Source organism: Galleria mellonella, unplaced genomic scaffold (genome assembly GCF_026898425.1).
Source record: "Galleria mellonella isolate WM207_F2 unplaced genomic scaffold, CSIRO_AGI_GalMel_v1 utg962, whole genome shotgun sequence".
Classification (NCBI taxonomy): Eukaryota; Metazoa; Arthropoda; class Insecta; order Lepidoptera; family Pyralidae; genus Galleria; species Galleria mellonella.
Window position 1 is genome coordinate 1,778,934 of NW_026442180.1, and position 22,406 is coordinate 1,801,339.

Below are 22,406 nucleotides of genomic sequence, written 5' to 3' on the forward strand. Positions count from 1 at the left end.
TCCAAAAAATAATATTTTTAAAACGGTAAGTATTATGTAAATTTAACATCAAATTTGTGTTTCGTTCGGCTCTAAAAATTCGGAAAACATTTCATGGTAGGCCCTCAGCATGCGGTTCTTCAAAAGGGGGGTTAAGAGGTTTCTTCGGGGTCGGCAACGCGCGCGTAATACCTCTGGTATTGCGGGCGTTCATAGGCTACGGTAACCACTTACCATCAGGTGGGCCGTATGCTTGATTGTCACCTGTGGTATAAAAAATATGGGTCTTTTAATTTTGAACTATTTCTAATATTTGGGAAGTGCATATACTTCGTACTCGTATAGTGTATAATTGAAACATTATTGATATGAAGAGATTTATGTAGGGTGTACCTGGGACAGGTGACCAAGATGCGACCACGTCGAAACGTCGGCAATAATGAAGCAGGTATCTTGCTACTATTTACTTGTCAAAATTTCTCATCACGCTAAGTCCTGATAGTGTGTTTAAATATATTTATACCTTTTAAAAAGGCCTGCAACGCATTGGCGTTTCCCCTAGTGCAAAGGTTCCTAAACTTTTAAGATAACGAAACACCCACCAAGAACTCTCGAAGAAGTCTCATTAAGACCCTTCATATATATTTTTTTAAGTATGCCCCATGACGTGATTTCGTCAATCTAATGCACAGAGAACGTCAGTTGCACAGTACACGGTATGTACATACCTATTATTATACAAGGCGGAAGGGACAGGTTGTCGAAAACGAAAACAGCCGATTCAGATAAATGGCCTGAATCAGATGGCAGATTATTTTCCCACCGGAAATGCACCATAGCCATATTATTAAGGATAATTTTAACGCCGCGCAATATATTTGAAATTTTACGATCCACACGTAGATATCGAGCGGCCAATGGCGCTTCTTCATAGGTAATTACGTACGCTTGTACCGTTGATCTCACACAGCTGATTCCGTGCGTCGCAGTAGAATTTTAATACGTTTTTCACTATACAATATTATTATTTCTTTATATTATAACATAATATCATAGATTACAAAATTTAAAAAAAGAACAAAAAATAATTCGAAGTTTTCCGAAAAGAATTTTCACCGGTTTTAAGTTTAGAATAATGATCTGATTTCAGTTTCAGTTTTTGCCAACCTGTCCCTTACACCATTTGTACAGATATAGATTTTTTTTTCAAGAGTTGTAATTTTTTTAGGTTTGGCAATTTGATAATCTTTTTTCTAGGTTTAGTACTCTCAAAAATTTTTAGTCTAAAATATTAATCTATGAATATTAACACCAGCTTTAAGGAATACATTTCATTAATCAATAGCAGTATGTTACTGTATTAGTAACATGACGATTTTAAATTTATTTTAGTAAAAACATGATTTCGTCTAAACACTATAAATTCAAAGACGTGTTAAAAGAAAATAGCTTTATTATTTAAAATAGCATTTTTTTTTGTACAACTTGGGTAAGCAAACTAAGTGTCTATTGAAATACAGAGATGAGTAACAATATATTAAAGTCTACAGAATTCGTACGCGATGCTCCGTAGTGTAACACTAGAGGGCGCACGGAGCAAGGTGACGTCTGCAATACAAATAAGACGTCACTTTTAAACCATTTTAGGGTCGCCGACTGAAAATCGACGTCAATATTAGGAATAATTGCTACCTGAGAAGATTTTATATCTGCGGGGCGCGCATAATAGGGAAGGGAGATCAATGCCTTCTAATTCACCCCCTGGCGTAGTCTCTATTTTATTCTAAAGCCGCCGCATACGAATAAGACCGGAGTGAACATCTTTATAATTACCGTAGTATAGTCTATATAACTCTTTATTGCGCACAGTAGAGATGTATACAAGGAGTATTTATACAGAATGTGCATATACAAAAGGAGGCCTTATCGCTAAAAGCAATCTCTTACAGACAACCTGGTACAACAATAGTACAATATGCGTAGCACAATTTTGTCGTCATGATATAATAGGAGAGCAAATTGTAAAGATAATTTTATATATTTGATCGATATCCCGGTTCTCCCTGGAAACTATCATGGTTAATTCCTAATGAATTCATCATGATGAGCTAACTGGCCTGTTTTCATTCTCATCGATCACCCTTCACTGGTGCTCCGCCAGCGTATCCCGTAGGCGCAGGCGGGGTTATTATACCATTTTCGCCCATCAAAAAAGGCAAATTAAAAAAAAAAGTGCTCATAGGGTTCCCTACTATGTTTACTTTCACAATTGGTAAAATTTACAATGAAAGTTGAAATACGTCATATATTTACTGCTTACTAGCAAGGCATTGATTGAAGCAACGAATGCATGTAGCCCTAGTTAGCTAAGAAGCCTTATTTGATTTTATTTAATTTGCTAGGTAAAAGTATTACAAAATATATTGAAACGAATATCTACTTTTATCTTAAAACTTTAAGGCCTACCATAAAAATGTTTTCCGAAATTTCGGAGCCGAACGAAACACAAATTTGATGTAAAATTACATAATACTTACCGTTTAAAAATATTAAAATATTAATATCCTTTGAACTTTTATGGTAGGATTTATGAGGAACGAAATGTTAAGCTCCATTTACTGCGCCGTATTAGGTATGAACGAGAACACGATATTGAGACCGAAACTTCGGAATTTCATTTCATGGTAGGCCCCCCCTGATGTTTATATATCTCGCTACTGTTATTTTAGATAGGTATATTTATAGCATTAAAATTATGGCCTTTTGTTCATAATGCTAGGTTAGGGGTTGGCACCTGAGGCTTGTAAGCTACATACGGCTCTTTCGATGTGAAGCTGCGGCTCCATAGTTCCATAGACAAATATTTATTTAATAAAAAAAAAATTATAAATCGTTCTGATCGATTAACACGGAATAGGCACCAAACTTTACATATGCAACTTTTTATTATTGGCAAAAAATTTTGTGGCTCATTAAAAACTTTGAAATTTATAAATTGTAATTTTTTACTCTACTGAGTCAAAAGGTTGCCGACCCCTGTGCTAGATAGATCATTATTCATACATTTTTAATTGAAATAATTAAAAGGGATTCAGTTTGAACTCGCGTCTCAGACACTGGTACTTTTTATTGTCACGATTAGAGACACATATTTCACTATTACAAAACATCCGTTTCGAATTTATCAATTGCAATAGTTCACGTGAGAGGACGTTGGTAATCTTTTATAATTTTTCAAATAATTGTATGAACAGTGAACGCTAGAACTATTAATATATATAATGGAAACAAAAATAACTTAATAAATTCTTTGGCATAATGAAGCAGGCACAATTTTTTTTTAATAAATACATTAAAAAATAAACATTTAATAAATAAAACTCTATCAACAATAAACAGACTTTCAAACAACATCAAAATCACAAAAATTCAACACGATGATAATATAACATATAAAACATAGGCACTACCAACTTATCCATCTTATCTAATAAATAAATGTGCGCATAGTTGTTAATTTATCTCAAGTGATCACTCGAATTCTAACAATATTATACTTAAAACTTTACGTTATAATAAAATGAAATATTGCAAGACAGTGTATAGTTATAAATTATGTATCATATAACTATAACTACTTAATATATACATTTGTGACGTTTCTGAGACACCAATTCTCCAATTGAAATTTCAATTTTAGAAATAGGTTAATTGATTGATATCACAGCGAAATTTTTATAGTAAAAATCAATATGAAGCAGTTACTATAGATTCAAATCAAATTTATTATAATTTTAGTTTATAGTGGTAAATAACAATTTGGCAAAATTATCAAATTAAAATATTAGATTAAAAAATAAGTTTAGAGAAATGGCGTCTTAGAATCGATCCGTTGTCTATGGCCTACAATTGAAATACGCGTTGCAAAGATGGGGTTTATAGTAGTGATTACTTGCTCAATTAACTTATCATTGTGCTTTTCACAAGCTTCAGGATATTTAATATATATTATACAGTACTTTTTATATAATAATATTAATAATAATTTATTTATTTATTTCATTAAGATTAATACATGTGTCATATAATCCATAACCTTATACGATCTTTAGTTTGAGCATCATTTGGGCTCGTAGAATCGAGTAAATCTAACTTTAATACTTTTTCTTTGATGAAGATTAATTTGTATATTTAAATAATATTCGTATAATAAATTTAAACATTTTGCAGGAAAACGTAATGTATTTTATGGCAATGACGATCTTGTGAGTAAATACAATTTCACAATAACTCGACTGAACAATGTTCATAGAAAGATGCACTATATAATACATTCAGTGACTGTAATTTACAAAAGAAATAAAACACGACACGAACATTGTCACTATGCAAATTACTGTCTATGTAATAATATTGTAAAAGCCGTATCCAGTTTAAGAATGTAGTCTGTGAATCGTACAGTTAGCATCAAAAGTTGATAAATACTCACTGTTTTTTAAAACCCGTAAACATGTCTGCGTACATAGTATGTTAATAAAATTAGAGCTAGAATTTAATGAGCATCGTATAATGTTCAAATTAGTCGAATGTGCATAATAAGATATGTGTACGACGGAGCACAGAGATTTTGATAATCTTAAAGCGTTCATAGACTTTTGATGCTGACCGTAGCTACATCGACTCGACATTTATAGATTAATTGAGAAATGTGGATAGAAGGATGAGGCATGTTACTATAATGCCAATTGTCACACTCCAAACGTTTCATACAAAAATAATGTAATCTATAGGGGACGTCACTGTAGTTTGATTCAAAAGAATTAAATGTAAAACTGTTTTCTATTATTTTCTTCTTCTTTCTTTTTTTCTATATTATGTATTGGTTATTGCACCAATATATGTATAGACATTGTAACTACAATGTATAGATAATGCTATATACAGTGAACGCTCTATATAAACAAATAATTTGAACCAATTTCAATAAAAACAAATCTTATTAGGTAAAATTGCTTATAGGAAATTCAAAATTCAAAATACTTACCGAAAAAAAAGGAGTATAAAAATACTTACCGACTGGAAAATATTTTTACTTATTTCTTTTACTAACTAAGCTGGGAAAAATATAAAGAATGTTGCTTATAGAGTTTGTTTATATTGAGCGTTCACTCTATTACCCACCCTTACTCCTTATGGGAGAGGCCTATATCGTCCAATTATTTGTTTGTTTCAATTTTAATTAAATTCTATTGTAATAAATACAGGCAAATGTGTGTGTATTGGATATGCTTAGGATAGTTTTATCTTAATATACATACCACAGCATACATTTATCGTAGTTTAGCAGAAATAAACCAACCCTTAGTGGGTCGAGTTTTATTTCAATATAATTATTTGAAATAATAATATAAAAATGATGTAGAGAATTCGTACATTACTTTAGTATCATTGTCTCATTTTTGACAATTGTCTAAGTTAAATCCATTCTTATAACATATAACCAATTATAACATTGTCAAACAAATAAAATTTTTATAAAAAAATATACTTTAAAATAATTTATAAGACTTTTTAAGCAAATCCGCAAAAACTTTGACTAGTATATTGTGGAACTACTCGTAAAGTGTAAAAACCCTAATAAAAATTCATTCACTAGACATTTTAACAGCCCAAATTCTCTAAAAATATAATATATGCCTCCACTTATTATTCTATACTATAAAATGTTTAAATATGACTTTAAATAAATACTTGAAATAAAAAAGTATAGGTAACGTAACTACATAATTTATCAAAACATTATAAATTTCCTAACATCTATAGCTATAAGTTGCTTCAGGAGGAACGGTAACTATATAACTAATTGTGAAAACATATTACCAAATTTTAAATACATTTTTTTTTTCTAGTTATGAGTTAAATTACAAATTATTAGCAACATGTTAAGTATTTTACCAGTAAAACAACATTTTTTCTGATGCATCATGAGTAAAAAATGTGAAAACATTTTGAAGTACCCATATTTAAAAGTGCATAAAGCTATCGACTTAAGGGTTACTTTAAATTATTTTTCGTTTACGAGCATTTGGGAATAAAAGTTCAAGCCTCCTAGATAAGTAGCAAACGAATTCATCGATGGAATCGTAACCGAAAGCGGGCTCATGAGTTGGAATGAGACATCTGACGTTGCTATCTCTTTCTTACAAACTCGTTAATGATGTTGATTCCATAGATGAATTCGGTTGCCACTCGTCTAGATGGCCAGTTCACTGATAGAGTACGGGTTTAAAAAGTTACTAAGAGTTTGATTTCGCCCTGTGTAGATACTGTCCCTAGATACTGTCTACATTGTCTATGGAGATAATTCGGAACTGAGAATAACTCGTTTAATTATATGCAACCTATTATATAGATAATTACTAGAACATTCTATGATGTACGTCGTATGTAAGTTTAGTATTGTTTTATAGATGAATAGCTACTACTAATAATTAAATTTCCCTATTCATTTTTTATTTACAATTACTCAAGATTGGTTAAACTACATAACACTACAATCACGAGAAAATTACATGAAAAGCAGCACCACTATTAAAATAAATACGGTGAATAGCACCGTAACATTTGATTCAAAAGCTAAAGATATCTCTAGAAAGTTTTTTTTTTTTTTATATAAGTACTTATAGATATTATGGAAAATATATACAATTAAAGGTGTAGCAATTATCATTCTATATACTAATATTCAATAAACGCTTAAATATAAATAGGAAATATAGACAAATTTATCTAGAATAAGTACTTATGCCATTAAGCAAAAGTTCCAAATATATAAATTTAATTCCGATTGACTAGTCGTTACTAGGTAACATTCTATGGATATGTTACAAATTACAAGTTAAATAATTCCTAATCTTTGAAAAATAGGGGGAAAAGATTTTTTTTTTATTTGTACATCCTTTGTACTCCAATTTGAGCTGTTGGAAACTTGGAAACCAGTGCAATTAGACAATTGTATCAAACCCATAGACAAGCATGGGAAGGCACGACTTCAACAAAAAATTTTAAAACAGCCAATTTTGCGTTAATCAGGACACATTTGTTTTATATAGTCTCTGGTTATATTATTATTATACTCTGTGGTTATACTATTATGATTAATGTGAATGTGCCTTCCCGCCATTTTGTTTAACCTTTTTATAAAGCGAATTAAACCCGGCATGTGCAGGACGTGGATGTATCCATATTTTTATTAGAAATCGTTCTTAACACGTTTTTCTAAAAAAAATAGGTGTAATTTGTTTGGTCCGCAAGATTACCTAAAATTTTGGTGCTGCGAACACAAGTGACATCGTCCGAGATTTACCATGTCCGTGTCTATTATTCTCAAACATATTTTTTCTATCTGCAAGCGGCAGTCCGTTTTCATTAGGTTTATTACACTATCACATATTTATAACTATACGTGTGTACCTAATATAACAAAAACAAGATACGTATGAAAAATAATCTCACTAGACTATTTCTAAGCCATAGAAGATAATTTTAAATTTTTGCTCATATTAAGTGTGCGTTAAAAACTTCATAAATTGTTTTTATTATACCACTAAAGAGTCAAGCTAGCATACAGCCCACATGATGGTAATCAGTTACCGTAGCCTATTAACACCTGAAAAACCGCGGGCATTACGTGCACCTACGATTTACATAATTAAACCTATATTTTGATAGTGTAATAAAGGACTTGGGCCACCACTGTACCGTTCTAGTATGAGATATAGCCAATATATATGAGTGGTTCCTAATGCGGTCTGCCGCTCTTCCCGCTGCGCTGTGGGCTGCTCGGCACGGATGAGGAGAGTCCAGCGTACTCGTGCGCTGTCAGCGACTTGTCTACGAGACTCCGCTTCAGGTACTCCGATATATGTTGCACAATGAGATCAATGGCCACTGAAACGATTTAAAAAAAAATTAAATAGATTTTACCTGGACTTTTTTTTAAATGGATGATAATGAAAAGGCAATCCCGCTTGCGCTAACGGTATACGCTGGCGGAGCAACAGTGAGGAGGGAAAAGTAAGGATAAAAAGGCAGATCAGTTAGCCCATAGTGATGAATTCATTTGGAACTAAGCATGATGGATTCTAGATGGAACCGCGAGGAGTTAGACCTGACAGGATGTATTGCTAGCAATGGGGCTCCTAATCCCCATTACTAACAATCCTTTCTCCTCCTCTGTAAACTGAACCACTCTCCATTTTAATTACCTTCTGTCTGTAACCTATGAAGTAATAAATATAACATAAGAGTATTTTATTTCACTTCTCGTATGATTTGTATATTTTTTTGCACAATAAAATTTGTACAAATGACGAGATTATTGCTATATGATATTCTCTACCAGCTTTATGACGTATCCTTTTTATTATTTATGTAATATTTAATTCAAACTCTTTTAGCTGTTCATTTTGTTAAAAATAACCCAAGCAACCCAAATAAACAAAATAACCCAAGCAAGCCAATGTTTATTGTTATAAACATTGGCTTGCTTGGATTATTTTGTGCCACTAATGTTTCTACTACAAAATAGCTGTAATTGCATGCTTACAGCCGACGGTTACTACTTTCCATCAGGTGGGCCGTCAGCTTCTTTGCCATTCTAAGTTGTATAAGAAAAACATTATTATTTTGTAAATCTATGTTAGCCAAAGAATTAAGCATAGATAAATATCACACAAGTATATCCCATGATGGGTTAGACAGAGGTATTTGTTGAAATTTGTAATGTGGTGAATGTAAGAACATGAGAATACTTATTCTAAGATATACCAAATTCCTTGTGGATGAAAGATTTTTTTAATATCTTCAAATAGTTTTATTTTTTTTTTTTATTATGAAATTTTCTAGTTGTTTGTTTTTTTTTAATAAAACAAATAAAATATTCTATATACAAATAGTATATTTACCATATTTTTGTGACAAATTTTATTAAAATCGTTGGTACATGGGTGGGTTATAACCTAACTTAGCAGACAGGATACTTCATATACTGTTTTACGCGGGAAAAACCGCGGAATACAGTAATACTAGTGAAAAATATAATTGGTGAATTAATAATGAAATTATAAGTAGACATTGTAAATAAAAATGCGTAGCAATGTAGCAAACACTTTATTTACTTATTCAATTAAAATTCACAATAATATAAATTCATTAAAGAAATGCTTTATATCATAATACGGGGAATAATACATAATATATAATTGTTACTAAAACGTTAAAGAATATTGTGCAATGTTGTTGTAAACCGTAACAATTCTTAATCAGTACAAAACTCTGCCTCCTTGGAGAAGTGGCAAACGATTCTATCGATACAAACATTGTCGCTACCGAATCTATGAGATTGAATTAAAAGGCAATGCATTGTCTTTTTTAATACCACAATAGCAAACATGCCTACAACCAGTCTCTTATATTATAAAATATACACTAAGTCTATGGCCCGTCTAATGATAAACAATTACTGTAGTCTATGGACGCCTGCAACACTAGGGATGTTACGTGCGCGTTACCGACCCTTAATACACTCTTTTTGGAGAACCCCGTACTGTAGTATCTAGGGAAAACCTCGATAGGGAGCTCATTGGTTTTCGTTCTTTATCATGTTATTGTCAACCGAAACTATTTAATCGATAAATTCGTTTGCCATTTACCTAGGTGAGCTGATTAGAAATCATAAAATAAAAAGTCACAAAATGTAAATAAGTCTCGTATTATAAAAAACGGATATTGCACATTAAAATTCATTAAAAATTCATTTATTGAATTTTAAAACGTACTGTTGATCTCTTTTGATATAAGTATGAATGAATGTTGTTAAAAATATTTTGTGGCTTTTTTACATTCTAAAACAAATTTGTGTAAATGCAAATAAAAAACGTCCTAAAACAGAATTAATTACAACATATAACAGTTTTGAGAGACTTTGCTGAATTACACTATACAAAATCCAGGAATATAAAAAGAATCTCCACTATCTATCAATTATATTAGACAATAAATCAAATTAATTACAACACTAACATGACATTTTTTTTTCTAGTCATCCTTATATATTTTTTTCACGATCACTACTACGATTTATCACATGATCAATGATTGGAATTTAACAGGGCATCTGTATCTCCATAATTTGAGTACTGTAATAAGCAATAGACAATTACATATTTTGTAGCAGTAGTAGAAAGTAGTATTAGTAAGTGGTAGTAGTAGTAAGTGGTGGTAGTAGTAAGTAGTAATAGTAAGTAGTAGTAGTAGTGAGTAGTACAAATGGCCAAACTTTTTTTTATAGTCCCCAAGATACAGGTCTGGTCTAGTTTGGGGACTGATGGTAATGCAGACTTTTTTCTCGTTCAATATAAATTGTTAAAATTGTAAATTGTACTTTATGCAACTGTATCTCACTTGAATAAAAATTTTCTCTTTTTTCCTTTTTTTTTTGACATGTGACATTTGTACTTGAAAAACTGTTTTTTCTAATAATTGTTAGTAAATATTTTATGAAAGAATGAATGTCATGAATTGACAATAAAAGAATGAATGAAATAACAATCGTAGACTTGTATGAACAGCGAGTGAAGTACAATTAAAAATTACGAAATAAAAATCTAGTACAGTTATATAAAAGATCGATGAATGCTTACAGATTTCTTAGTCGGAAATATTGTAGAATATATAAATACAAATAAATAGTTGAAGATTAATTTAGTGTAAGATGGGTACACGAGATAAAGATGTCTATGGTAACAGATGCCCTTTATTTTTCATTATTGGTACATGGCTTCTAAGTTTTCACTAAATGATACAATTTGGGGAAAGCAATTAGTCTTTGTAGTTTGAATCAGTCTGTAATAAACATATTTTATTTGGAACTTGTCTTGAAATTCACTACATTTTAACCAAAAATATGTACGCACAACGTAAAATTATTAAAAAACATTATGTACAGTCATACCGTAGATGCTCGTTTTCTTTTTTAAGATATAATTATTCAAAATTTGAATTCATTCTCATTCAAATAATTCATTATTTTCACAATATTCTACCACAAAATAACGATTGCATTGTGAGGTTATTATGCCTATATTTAAACTAAAATTAATAATTAATTAAACAATAATCCTTAATCATTATACATGAATATGTAGCGCATTAAGTATACCATAGATACTGCAGTATCATGTAATAATTTTCGCGCCTAAACCTTCGACATAGTCTGAATAAAAAAGTTATTCGGGCACCAGCTACAGACTATAAAATTAAATTGACATAATGACGATGGCTATACTTTTTAAATTTAATAGACCACAATATGTTGTCTTCATTCAATAGATATTTTAATAATATTTCGAGTAAAGTGAAGCTTTGCTTTTTTAACTCAGTGATATATACTTTATCGTAAAATATTCTACATTCCTGCAGAGTGGTTGATAATTTCAAAACAGGTACGAAGCTGTAACTCAAACGCTAAGAACACTAGCTGGACATATTTACGAATATAATATACGTGTCGAATATAAAGTAATACATGGACTTCAACTATAATTACGCTTGATATGTTGAAACTATCGTATATTTTCCATATTCGGTAGACTATCAGATTCCGTACGTGTAGGAAGCTATTCTGTCTGAAAGAATGGACCACACCTTCCTTTTCTGTGAGTGTAGTATGAGACGACTAAGGAGGGTGAGAAATGGGCAGTAACTTTTAAAACATCACGAAAGCCTAACTGCGGTTGCCAACCCGCTGGCGTCACTAGTGAGATAATTAGAGAATATATATAAAATAGGAAATATATACAATATAGAGAATGCCATATGGCATAAAGCTCGCCACTTGTACAAAGTTTTATTGTGCAACAAAAATATATAGAAAAAAAAATCTCACTAGTGACTGTTAATGCAATTGAAAATTGTCACCATCTTAACATGCCACAACAGCACAAACCCAAGAAAAAAATATTTGTTTCTATTTTCCTACATATTTTTATATTTTATAGTTTATAATATATATTATATTTTTCTTTTATTCTATTTGAATATGCACAGTTTTTAATTACGGTGCCGTTAACAGAATTGAGAATTACATAAAACATTTCAAAATGTGTGCATTCGATTTTCAAATTGTCAGAATTCTAATACGGAAACTTAATTATGAAATCGTACGTGTGTATGCAGCCTTTTGCATACGATAATAGGATTTACATCCTATTACACGTCGGCTAAGCTAGTTTCTATTTACTAAACTTTTATTTATACTTTTTTTTATTTATACTTGACATATTAAAATATGTGCAATATAAAAAAAAAAAAACAAAAATAGATAAAATATCGCTTCACAACTACTATTTTTTTGTGTAAACAATTATAGATAAAATAATTTTAATTGAAAAAAAAAATACATCGTACTTTCTTAAAAATACATTTGTTATAGATAATATTTGTGCTAATAAAGGAAAATGTAAACTCGGTGCTAATCTTACACATTTAGTGATAAGGTACTTGACGATCGAATTAAAAAAAAATGCTGTTTGGGATACAAATGGGTAAAGTTAAAAATTAAATAACTTACCAGTTCAACTATTTGGATAACAACAACCAAAATGATAAATAAACTTTAGCGTATTTCATTGTTCATTAAATTAAAATCATTTATATAGGATCTATGTCACTGATATACATAACTTTTAAACCCTACCCCATTAAGTTTACGTAATCATTTTTAACTTTAAAAATTTTATTTATTATGTAATATATTTTAAAATTGTTAATTTCATGATTATTAAAACCATATATATGTATTGTTGAATAATAACTGTAGGTATTGTTATAAGTTATGTCCGCTTTACTCACGTTTCAAGTTCAGAGATGTTCGACTAGTTTTGAACTGTAATGGTCGCGCAGTGCTGCTCGCTACACAGCCGTGGAATGTGCTCATAAATAAGAGCTATCGAATTCGAAACTAGTCGGGAATTCCCGAATCTAAAAAGTGAGCAAAGCCGATATAAATAAATACAATACATATGTTTGTAGTCAAATACCATATCACTAGTTAGTAAGCTATGATCTATAATAAGATTGTGTTCTAGAAAAAAAAAACCGTCTTCAGTTATGGCAATACCAGTTACTCTGATTTAAAAACTAAACTATTGAAGCGATTTGATAAAATTACTATGGTACCAATCTGTAAGTATATCTTTTAAAATAAAAAAAAAAAAATTCAAATCGGTTTACAACTGACCGGGTTATAAGGCAATAAATATAAAAAAAAATATTTGAATTAAGAACTCCTAGAATTCCGTTTAAAATTCTTAAAACTACTCTCCCTGAAAACATCAGCCTTATAAATAGATAAAGAATTAAACAACTACGCTAGATAATATAAAATAATACGTAAAAATACATTGGGAAGTAAATGGATTACTTGAATTAATAAGTATACAATATATATCAGGTATACCTGAATATTAGCGATAATTCAGCTTTCACGCACATTTGAGATAAATAGGTAAAATATCTCAAGTCTCGTAATATTATATCTCTATACAATATCACTACCATTTATACATATATATTCACGTCTGTATCCTTACAGGTTAGGCAGAACTGACTAATTTGTATCACATTAATATTTCTCTATCATATACAATGTTGTATGAAAAAAAGTAATAAAATAAATCGCTTATGGGTTTGTCTGAAAATTCTTCCTGTCAACTATTTAGTACATTTAATATTGAGAATTCTTAAAGTAAAATTAATCAAGTGAAAATTACAATAATTTATATTGATCACGCATTATAAATACGTGGTCAAAGTCGATATATTCGGAATCGAATAATAAATTCGGATTTGCCGGACTTTTTTCGGACTCGGTTAAGTGCCGTTATTCATAAAAAGATAATTTGTTGTGCTACACGTGACAGATGGCTTATAGAAATGGAGTCTGAAATTAGTCGAGCAATCCCGAAAACACCCGAGTAAAGCCGAAACAGATAAGATTAATTCTTATCATTCAAAACGTCAAATCAAACGTGTTTACTGTTTTCTCACTAAATTATAAAATAGTTTTATACACAATGTATCTCAAAGATGCGTTGAATTATTAAAAGACAATTACTCGTAATACTAACATTACATTAATATAAAATTGAGGCATAAGTGTATGTATACTGTGTCATAGACAATATAAATTCGAGTACATTCTATGTAATATTAAAAATAGAATATTAAAAAGTATACGGGATGTAGAGTGAAATGTTTTTTTCTTTTTTTACAGATCTGTTGATTAAAAAAATAAATGATATAATGCCGCATATATAACAGCATAGCGCAGGTTTTGACACCAGTATTAAAAAAGTGCTCAAACATTCTTAAATTTAACACATTTTTTTCTTCGAATGTAAAATAATATTAAAATTGTAATAAAAATGCAAACTCTTTCTCATTATATAACGGCAGTTGAAATGTCATAAAATGCAAATTTTATTTAGGTTGGAACTAGAAGACGCTGTGCAGTATATTTACTACTAAATATTTAGTCATTTTTCTTATGAAATTTAAACATGAATCAGGGACTGTTGATATTGTTTTAATTTTAATATCATGCATTTTATTAATCAATTCAGCATTTCCATACTGATTTCATTAGGCTTAATCTTATAATTATATAACTATATCAAATTATAAAGCTAATTTAATGATTCAATTGAAAATTACACGTACACTACATGTACATAAGGTAAAATATCTTATTTCATTATATCATGATAGTGGAAACAGTCAAAAAAAACAATGCCATGTAAATATCAGACACTGTAACAAATTTTCGCACAATATTTATTAGAATCAGTTGTCAAAAGAGAACATTTTGTGCTTCAAATATCTTCAGTACATGTATATATATAACATATGTATAGCAAATTAATGCAACTTACAACTTATCCGGTTATGTAGGAATAGACAAGCACTCTCTATACCTCTTATCACCATAGACTATCGGCTGAGCGTATCCTCTGAACTGCCAGACATCCTCCTGCCGTTGGTGCCTTCGTCCTCGTGTGTCCCGTTGCATGTCCCATTTGGAATAATCTTGGCGGCCGTCGGTCTCTTCTTATACATTATATCCCAAATATGATGAACGATTAAATCAATAGCCACTGCAACAACGGAAAACGGATCTTATAATCCATACGCATAAGGTGCTGATCGGTTTAGCAGCTACAAAAGAGCATAGCCGCTGCAAGAAGTTTTTTTTTAAATAGAGTATTACACGATGTGATTTGCGACCTCGTTGCAGTGGCTATGATCTTGTTTGACTTACCTCGAATTTAAATTTTTATATAAATAATTCACTATTTAACGATGCATTTGATTTGATATAAAAGGAAAAACCGCAATCCATTTTATAACGACGGCCATATAGAAATAAGATTTATATTCCTTTGACTGGTTGATGGTCGAATGCACTCTTGTATGAAGTCTTAGACAACTAATCTTCTTGTATAATATATTATACAAAGTGTAACGAAAAAAGAACAACATTTTAAATCCAAAGATATTTGAATTGAATAAATTTCCATTTCCCGAGGAACAGAGTTGGAATGTGTGATAAAGAACTAAACGTGTTTAGATACATTCACAGGGTGAATTTACAGGGTACAGAGGAATAACACCTGAGTCCTCAGGAATGGCAACGCATGGGGGGTATCATGGGCGAAACAGTATACTCTGTAATGTCCAGGGAGACGGTTACCACTTTCCATCAGGTGGGCCGTCAGTTTGTTTGCCATTCTAAGTTGTATAAAAAAAAATCATTTATAATAGTACTAATTTTTACCCGCGACTATGTCCGCGTGACGGGGATATATTTATTGACCGGGATAAAAAGTTTATATCGTCCTCCATCCCACATAGCACATTTAACAGTGATTAGTTAAGACGTTAAGTCGTTAAAAGGTAACAAATAAACGATATTTTTTTTACTTTCACATTTATAAATTAAAAGATTGATGAATGTGGAGGAAGCGAAAGAAGCTTGTTTGAAACCAAGCATTTGGCGTTCCGTAGTTTCTGCCTACCCCAATGGGAGAAAATCGTGACAGATATGTATGTAAGGATTATATATATCACCCACTGCAGACCACATTGTCCGCGTATCAACAGGTGGGGTACATCACTTTGGTCAGATATGATAGGGAAAAAATTATTCAGGCCGCTCGTTTTTTCCGGTCATTCGTTACACCCTGTATAATACTTTATAACATATTTGTTAACGATGGCGTAAGACGTGTATATATAAAAGAACATATAAAGACAAGATTTTATTTAAAAAAAAAATCACCGAGTGTAAATTGAACTCGCATAAAATCAACGCAAATAAAAAAAGGAGTGTATAAATTCAACTTTTGCGCTATATTTTTATGTTTTATAAGAAATGAGACTCGTAATTTTTATTTTGTCATCGTTTACCTAAATTATCAATTCTCTATAGAGTCTATCACTTAGATCGAATGATCCTCTATCTAGTATATTTTTATATACCAATTAAGAAATTGTTCCTTTTTTAAAATTTCAAATAAGTAATCCCAAAAAACTAGTCTATGTTAACATGGCACGCTCCTTTAACTTTTTTTACCTCAATGTGTGTGACCATATACAGACATTGCTGCTCTGTTTTAATTACGAGGAAATATCTTCAGTAGCGGTCTGGCCAGAGAAGTATTATACTCCTTGGACGGAACCTTGTAAATATGTTTACACACACATTTACATTTCTTTGGACTTTGGAGGGGCATGCCATTTTATCGTAGACAATCTACACAAGTAATCAGAAACTTACCCAAGTTGTCGGCACCCCTGGGGATGATGACGTCAGCAAACTTCTTAGTCTGCAAGAGAAATCATAGCATCATTAGCATAAATAGGTGGTACGTAAATAAAAACAATTTGAACACAAAACATGTACAGTATTTGAAGACTTACCGGCAAACAGAATTCTTCGAATGCTGGTTTCACGAAATTCATATACTGATTAAGTACTTGCTCCAAGTCACGGCCGCGCTCCATTATGTCTCGTGGTACTGCAATTATTTAATTTTATTTTAGTGTGTATTTTGTGTTCTATTCAGATACGTGGTTGACGTAAAAGGCACTAGAGACTAAGTCGACTGGTCGAGGAATGGGTAGTAGCGCCCCTAAAAGCCGATAAAAAATATGCCACCCCCTCCTTTCCCGTAGGCATCGTAAAAGGCGACTAATGGTCGAACGATGGGCAGCAGCGTTCCTCTTAAAACATCGCCAAAGGCTATCTGCGGTTGCCAATCCGCCTGTCAAACGTGGCAATTAATAGCAAAACCCCTCCTTATAGGCGAGGCCTATGTGTGTACAGTGGACAGTTAATGTTTGATATGATAATGAGAGATATAAAATAGGGTCAGAGTAAAATATTCCAGTAACTTATTTGCTTAATTTATAAAGATTTTTTTGTACCCATCTTAGTAATATAAGAAATTTGTAATCAGACTATGAATGTATGTGAGAGATATTTTGAAAAAAATGAATAAAAGAGGTGTTAATAAAACCAAAAGAAGCTAAAAATTTTTTTTTTCTGACTGTATATTTGTTCGGATATCACGCAAACACTATTACACCAAATTAGATGCGCTCTTCACAGTTGTGGTTCTGAAGGTATAACTTAAAATCTGGTGTCTGTTTTATCTTAACACATCTTTTAGAATTAGTCTTGAATTGGTTTTCCTACTGAAATCTACGTGTAAGAAGTAGTGAGTAAAAAGCTAGTAGTAAAGTAATAAAGACGTCGTTGAAAGAAAAAACTAATTAATTCATCTGATTAGATTAATTAATTCGTTCTTTTTTTCATATAATAAGTGTTAGGTAAAGAGAAGGGAGAAGGACAAATGTGTAGGTTTTCTTACATGCGTTCATATTTTATTACGTTCAACCAACATTTGTTGATTTTGCTGCGAATTTGCTAAATGATACGCGGAGACTGCGGCTGATTACATTATGCGTAACTGGCGGAGATTTGTCGAGGTCTTTACAAGATTTGTCCTACTCGACATGCAGTTGGACGACAGATAGTTACTTCTCTACTCCCAATGTGATTTGATCGCGAATATAGATAGATAAAGAGGGTAGAAGGATATTGAGACAATAAACCAGGTCGATGATCAGGTAATTTAAGAATGTTAAGTAAAAAGCGGTTACCTCTCCTGGCGAGCCTCGTGTCCGAGTCCGTGTCGACGAAGAGCTTCATGTGGAACAGCTCACGCACCTCCGGGAAGTAGAAGACAAGTATGCCCTCGATTAGCACCACATCCGCCGGGTAGATTGTGTGCGAACGATGCGGGCTGCAAGATTACACATTACACTGACTCTAGCTCTTTTATTTAACTTAGAATGGTAATCGAGCTGGTGGTTATTGGAAAGAGGTAACTGTCGCCTACACACGTAAACAACAGCACAGGATATGCTGTGACGCCCATAATGTCTCTCATGTATTATAACTATGATGTTGCTATTTTATCTCGTAAATTACAGAGTACTTATCATCATATCAGCCGGTAACTGTCCACTGCTGAACAAAGGCTCTCCCAAAAATAGGAGGGTTGGGGCGTCGACAATAGTCGCGACGCAAGTGAGTGTGTAACTTCAAAAAGAAGTTTCTCAAGTTCGTCCTTCCGTTGTATTTTTTCATACTTGTTACCTCATAACTCAGTCAATTATAAACTGATGTGGAAAATTCTTTTTTTTTTTTTTTATCAGAAAGAATATGCTTTATATATTGATCCTATAGAAATTTTATCAAAATAAATTCAGTAGTTTAAGTTTTAATTCGAAATAACTAGTTTTGACACAATTGAACTTATTTTTTTATTTTTGAGAAACTAATTATTCACGTGGATGACAAAGGAATGGTAAAAAGGTATCCCTGCCGAGGTTTTCCCAAGAGACTACAGCATGGGGTTCTTTAAAAGAGGGGTAAAGAGGTTTCTTCAGGGTCGGCAACGCGCGCGTAATACCTCTGGTATTGCAGGCGTACATAGGCTACGGTAACCGCTTACCATCAGGTGGGCCGTATGCTCGTTTGCCACCTAAATGGTATAAAAAAAGAAGTAAACTGATGATCTATTTTGTGAAAAGCCCTTAGCTCATCAAACAATAAACGGATCTGTGAGCAATAATAACAACTTACTTGATGGAATTTGTGATATAGTCATATTCTGGCACCTCGACCTTCTTTCCCGCCAGAATATCCCTAAGCACAGACAGGAGTTTTTTATCATCAAATGCATCGGGGTGATCGAAGTTGAACTGGCCCCGTTCGGCCCTGAGCCTTTCTGAAGGCGCCAGGGTACGGTAGAAGGAGTCTTGGCTGATGCATACCACCCGCCGCTCTGTCTGCTCTTTGTGCTGTTGCCCAAGTTTCTCCATGATACGTTGGCATACTGTTGACTATAAAAGATGAATCATATATATATATATTCAACCAACTTCAAAAAGAAGGAGTTTCTCAATTTGGTTGTCCTTTTTTATGTTTGTCTCTTTCAATTCTAATCTGATAAATATATAAATATAGATATGATATATACTTACAGAATAGTTGCATCGAAATTTTATGAAATTGATTTAATAATTTCGTTTCTAAATCAAACTCAAATTATCTTTATCCAAATAGACTTTTACAAGCACTTTTAAATATCTGTTAACACTGTTGTGTTGTGTGATATATATATATATATATATTAAATTGTACTATTTTTAAAATTACAAGGTCATTAAAAAGCTCATACAATATCAACTAACACCATTCATGTTTGTTATCCAAATAACTACTTATAGTTAAGGCTTTGTTCAATAAGTATTTTTAATAATATTTTTAATTTATTAAAACATAGATCCAAAATATCCTTTAATTTTATTACAACATTTATTAACTTTTTCTAAATGTCAATATAAATGGTTTAGTTGAACTCAGTTTTTTTGGGGCACACATACTTTATTTATGTTAAACATTGATAAATATATGTTTACATTAACATAATAACCACCATATGCCATTGTAACTATGAATAAAAACCATAATGAATAATTATCTGTTTCCTGTAGTTTTGACAGTGTGCATCAGCATACAAAGGAAGACTTTGTACAAAAGTCAATTGCTTGGGTACCTCTGTCTCATTAGTGTTTCTACCGTGAAGCAGTTGTGTTTGCATGGCTGTGTTTCGGTTTGAAGGGTGGGATATGGCGTGAATTTACTGGGTACGGAGGAACACGTACACAACACCTGAGTCCTCAGGAATGGCAACACATGGGGGCATCGGAATCCACTTAAAGTAATTCTTCTTTTCTTCCCATATGGGCATCATGGGCGAAACAGTATACTCTGTTATGTCCACGGTACTGCTCATGTCTATAGGCGATGGTTACCACTTTCCATCAGGTGGGCCATCAGCTTGTTTGCCATTCTAAGTTGTATATAAAAAAAATCTTGTAACAAACATAATTTTACATTATCTTATGATATTAATAAGATATCAACATAATGATAGTCCAGCATTTAAAAGGAACACCCATCATATTAGGACACAAAACTAGTCCATATTATCAAATTTGTGCCACATTTATAAAAATGTCAAACATTTCATAAACCTATTCTATCTATTGAATTGTTTCATCTCTTACTTTTACACTAAATTCCCTATTAGAATGAAAGTAACAAAACAGTGTAGCAATTAAAATAGATTTGTAGAAGGTTTTAGTTTTTATGAATAGAGGGTAATTGTCTAGTTATTTTAATTAAGTAGTTCAATATAATTATGAAGCTAAACATCCATAGGCTATGGTATTTATCATCAGACGGGTCAAATGCTTGTTTGCTACCATAGTAGTATAAAAAAATATATATGTAGGGAAATCAACTTAAGGAGGTATATCAGAAGTAAAACCATTTTTTTCTATGTAACTTAGAATGGCAAACAAGCTGATGGCCCACCTGATGGAAAGTGGTAACCTTCGCCTATAGACATGAGCAGTACCATGGACATAACAGAGTATACTGTTTTGCCTATGATACCTCCCATGCATTGCCATTCCTGAGGACTCAGGTGTTATTTCTCAGTACTCAGTAAATTCATTGCCATATCCCACTCTTAAAACCGAAACACAGTTGTGCACACACAACTGCTTTACAGTAGAAGTATGAATGGGTGCCCAAGCAAATGACTTTCATACAAAGTCTCCCTCTGGTGAAATACCATTTCCTGGGATGTTCTCACTACTTCTTAGAAATTTACATCATATTAATAAGTAATACTTCCTCCAAAGGTAGTGTGTCACTTAAAAGCACTACTACCTTGCAATAGTGTTTGTACACAATAAATCGAAATAAAATCATAAAATCTTACTTTTAAATATTAAATTCCAATAAAAAGACAAAATTAATTAATATTGGGTATAACAATGTATAATTTGAGTTCGTGGATACCCTTAGGTGTTGTTGTTAACAGATTGAATTTTTAGTCAGTGGGTACCCTAAGGAGTAAAGTAATAAATTTGCATTAGTAAACAAGACACTAAAGCACTGACCATAAAAGTACTATCGCGAGATTAGCCCAACATTCATACTGACAATTCGTAAACATCCTTTGTTTGTAGTTTAAATTCCATATAAAAATTTTCGCAAATTAAAATTTTGTAAGGAAATAAGAGGACCCACTAAACAAAATACCCATCAGGTAAAAATTCTTCTTCGGTGGCAAATTACGTAATTATATTCGAAGCAGAAAAATCAATAACTTGTAAAAATTTGAGGTTACCTTGCCACTAGCAGTTCCACCAGCTACCCCAATAAGAAATGGAGTTTTGCTCTCTATATTGTTTGAATTTGTAAAATCCACACTCTTTTCCGCCATTCTGCTACTGAATATAAATTTATATGGTGCACCTAAAACTAAACAATTACGAGACGCAAAAACACGAGTACGTTGCGAAATCGTTCTAAACATTTGCTAAATTCTGAATCGCAAATTATGGATTGACAGTTGACAATTTAGACTCACTGACAGTTGATTTGACGGCAGCAATTAATGTTGCCATAATTTTTATTTATCCAACTACGATGAAAAGGACTGTTGTTATCGAGAGTATATTAATGAGTATCTGGATTTGCATATAGGTAAATAATAATAATGTATTGATGAATTTTAGTAATGGCAGCCATAGATATAAAAATAAGCAGCATATGATTGGAAAATTATTTTAAATTACTATTTGCAAATTGTTTGTAGCTTCATATTAGTTCATTCCAGTAGTTTATTATTTATGTTTTTATATGAATTTTATGAGGC

At 31.8% G+C, this 22,406-nt stretch overlaps 1 protein-coding gene across 2 annotated transcripts; it reads right to left on the reverse strand.

The window, feature by feature from the left end:
- Positions 1-1,414: 1,414 nt before the first annotated feature.
- LOC113522528 (uridine-cytidine kinase) lies at positions 1,415-22,103 on the reverse strand. 2 transcript variants are annotated; one of them, XM_026908239.3, is made up of 6 exons: positions 21,876-22,103; positions 19,253-19,512; positions 18,265-18,407; positions 17,020-17,117; positions 16,877-16,925; positions 1,415-7,929 (listed from the first exon to the last, which is right to left on the reverse strand). In XM_026908239.3, exons 1-6 carry the CDS (start codon positions 22,062-22,064, stop codon positions 7,781-7,783), a joined length of 888 nt encoding a protein of 295 aa, XP_026764040.2. In that variant the 5' UTR covers positions 22,065-22,103; the 3' UTR covers positions 1,415-7,780. The 2 variants fall into 2 exon arrangements, with proteins under 2 accessions (XP_026764040.2, XP_026764039.2); XM_026908238.3 differs by lacking the exon at positions 1,415-7,929 and adding an exon at positions 9,136-15,194 and having other exon boundaries at positions 21,876-22,102.
- Positions 22,104-22,406: the final 303 nt, after the last annotated feature.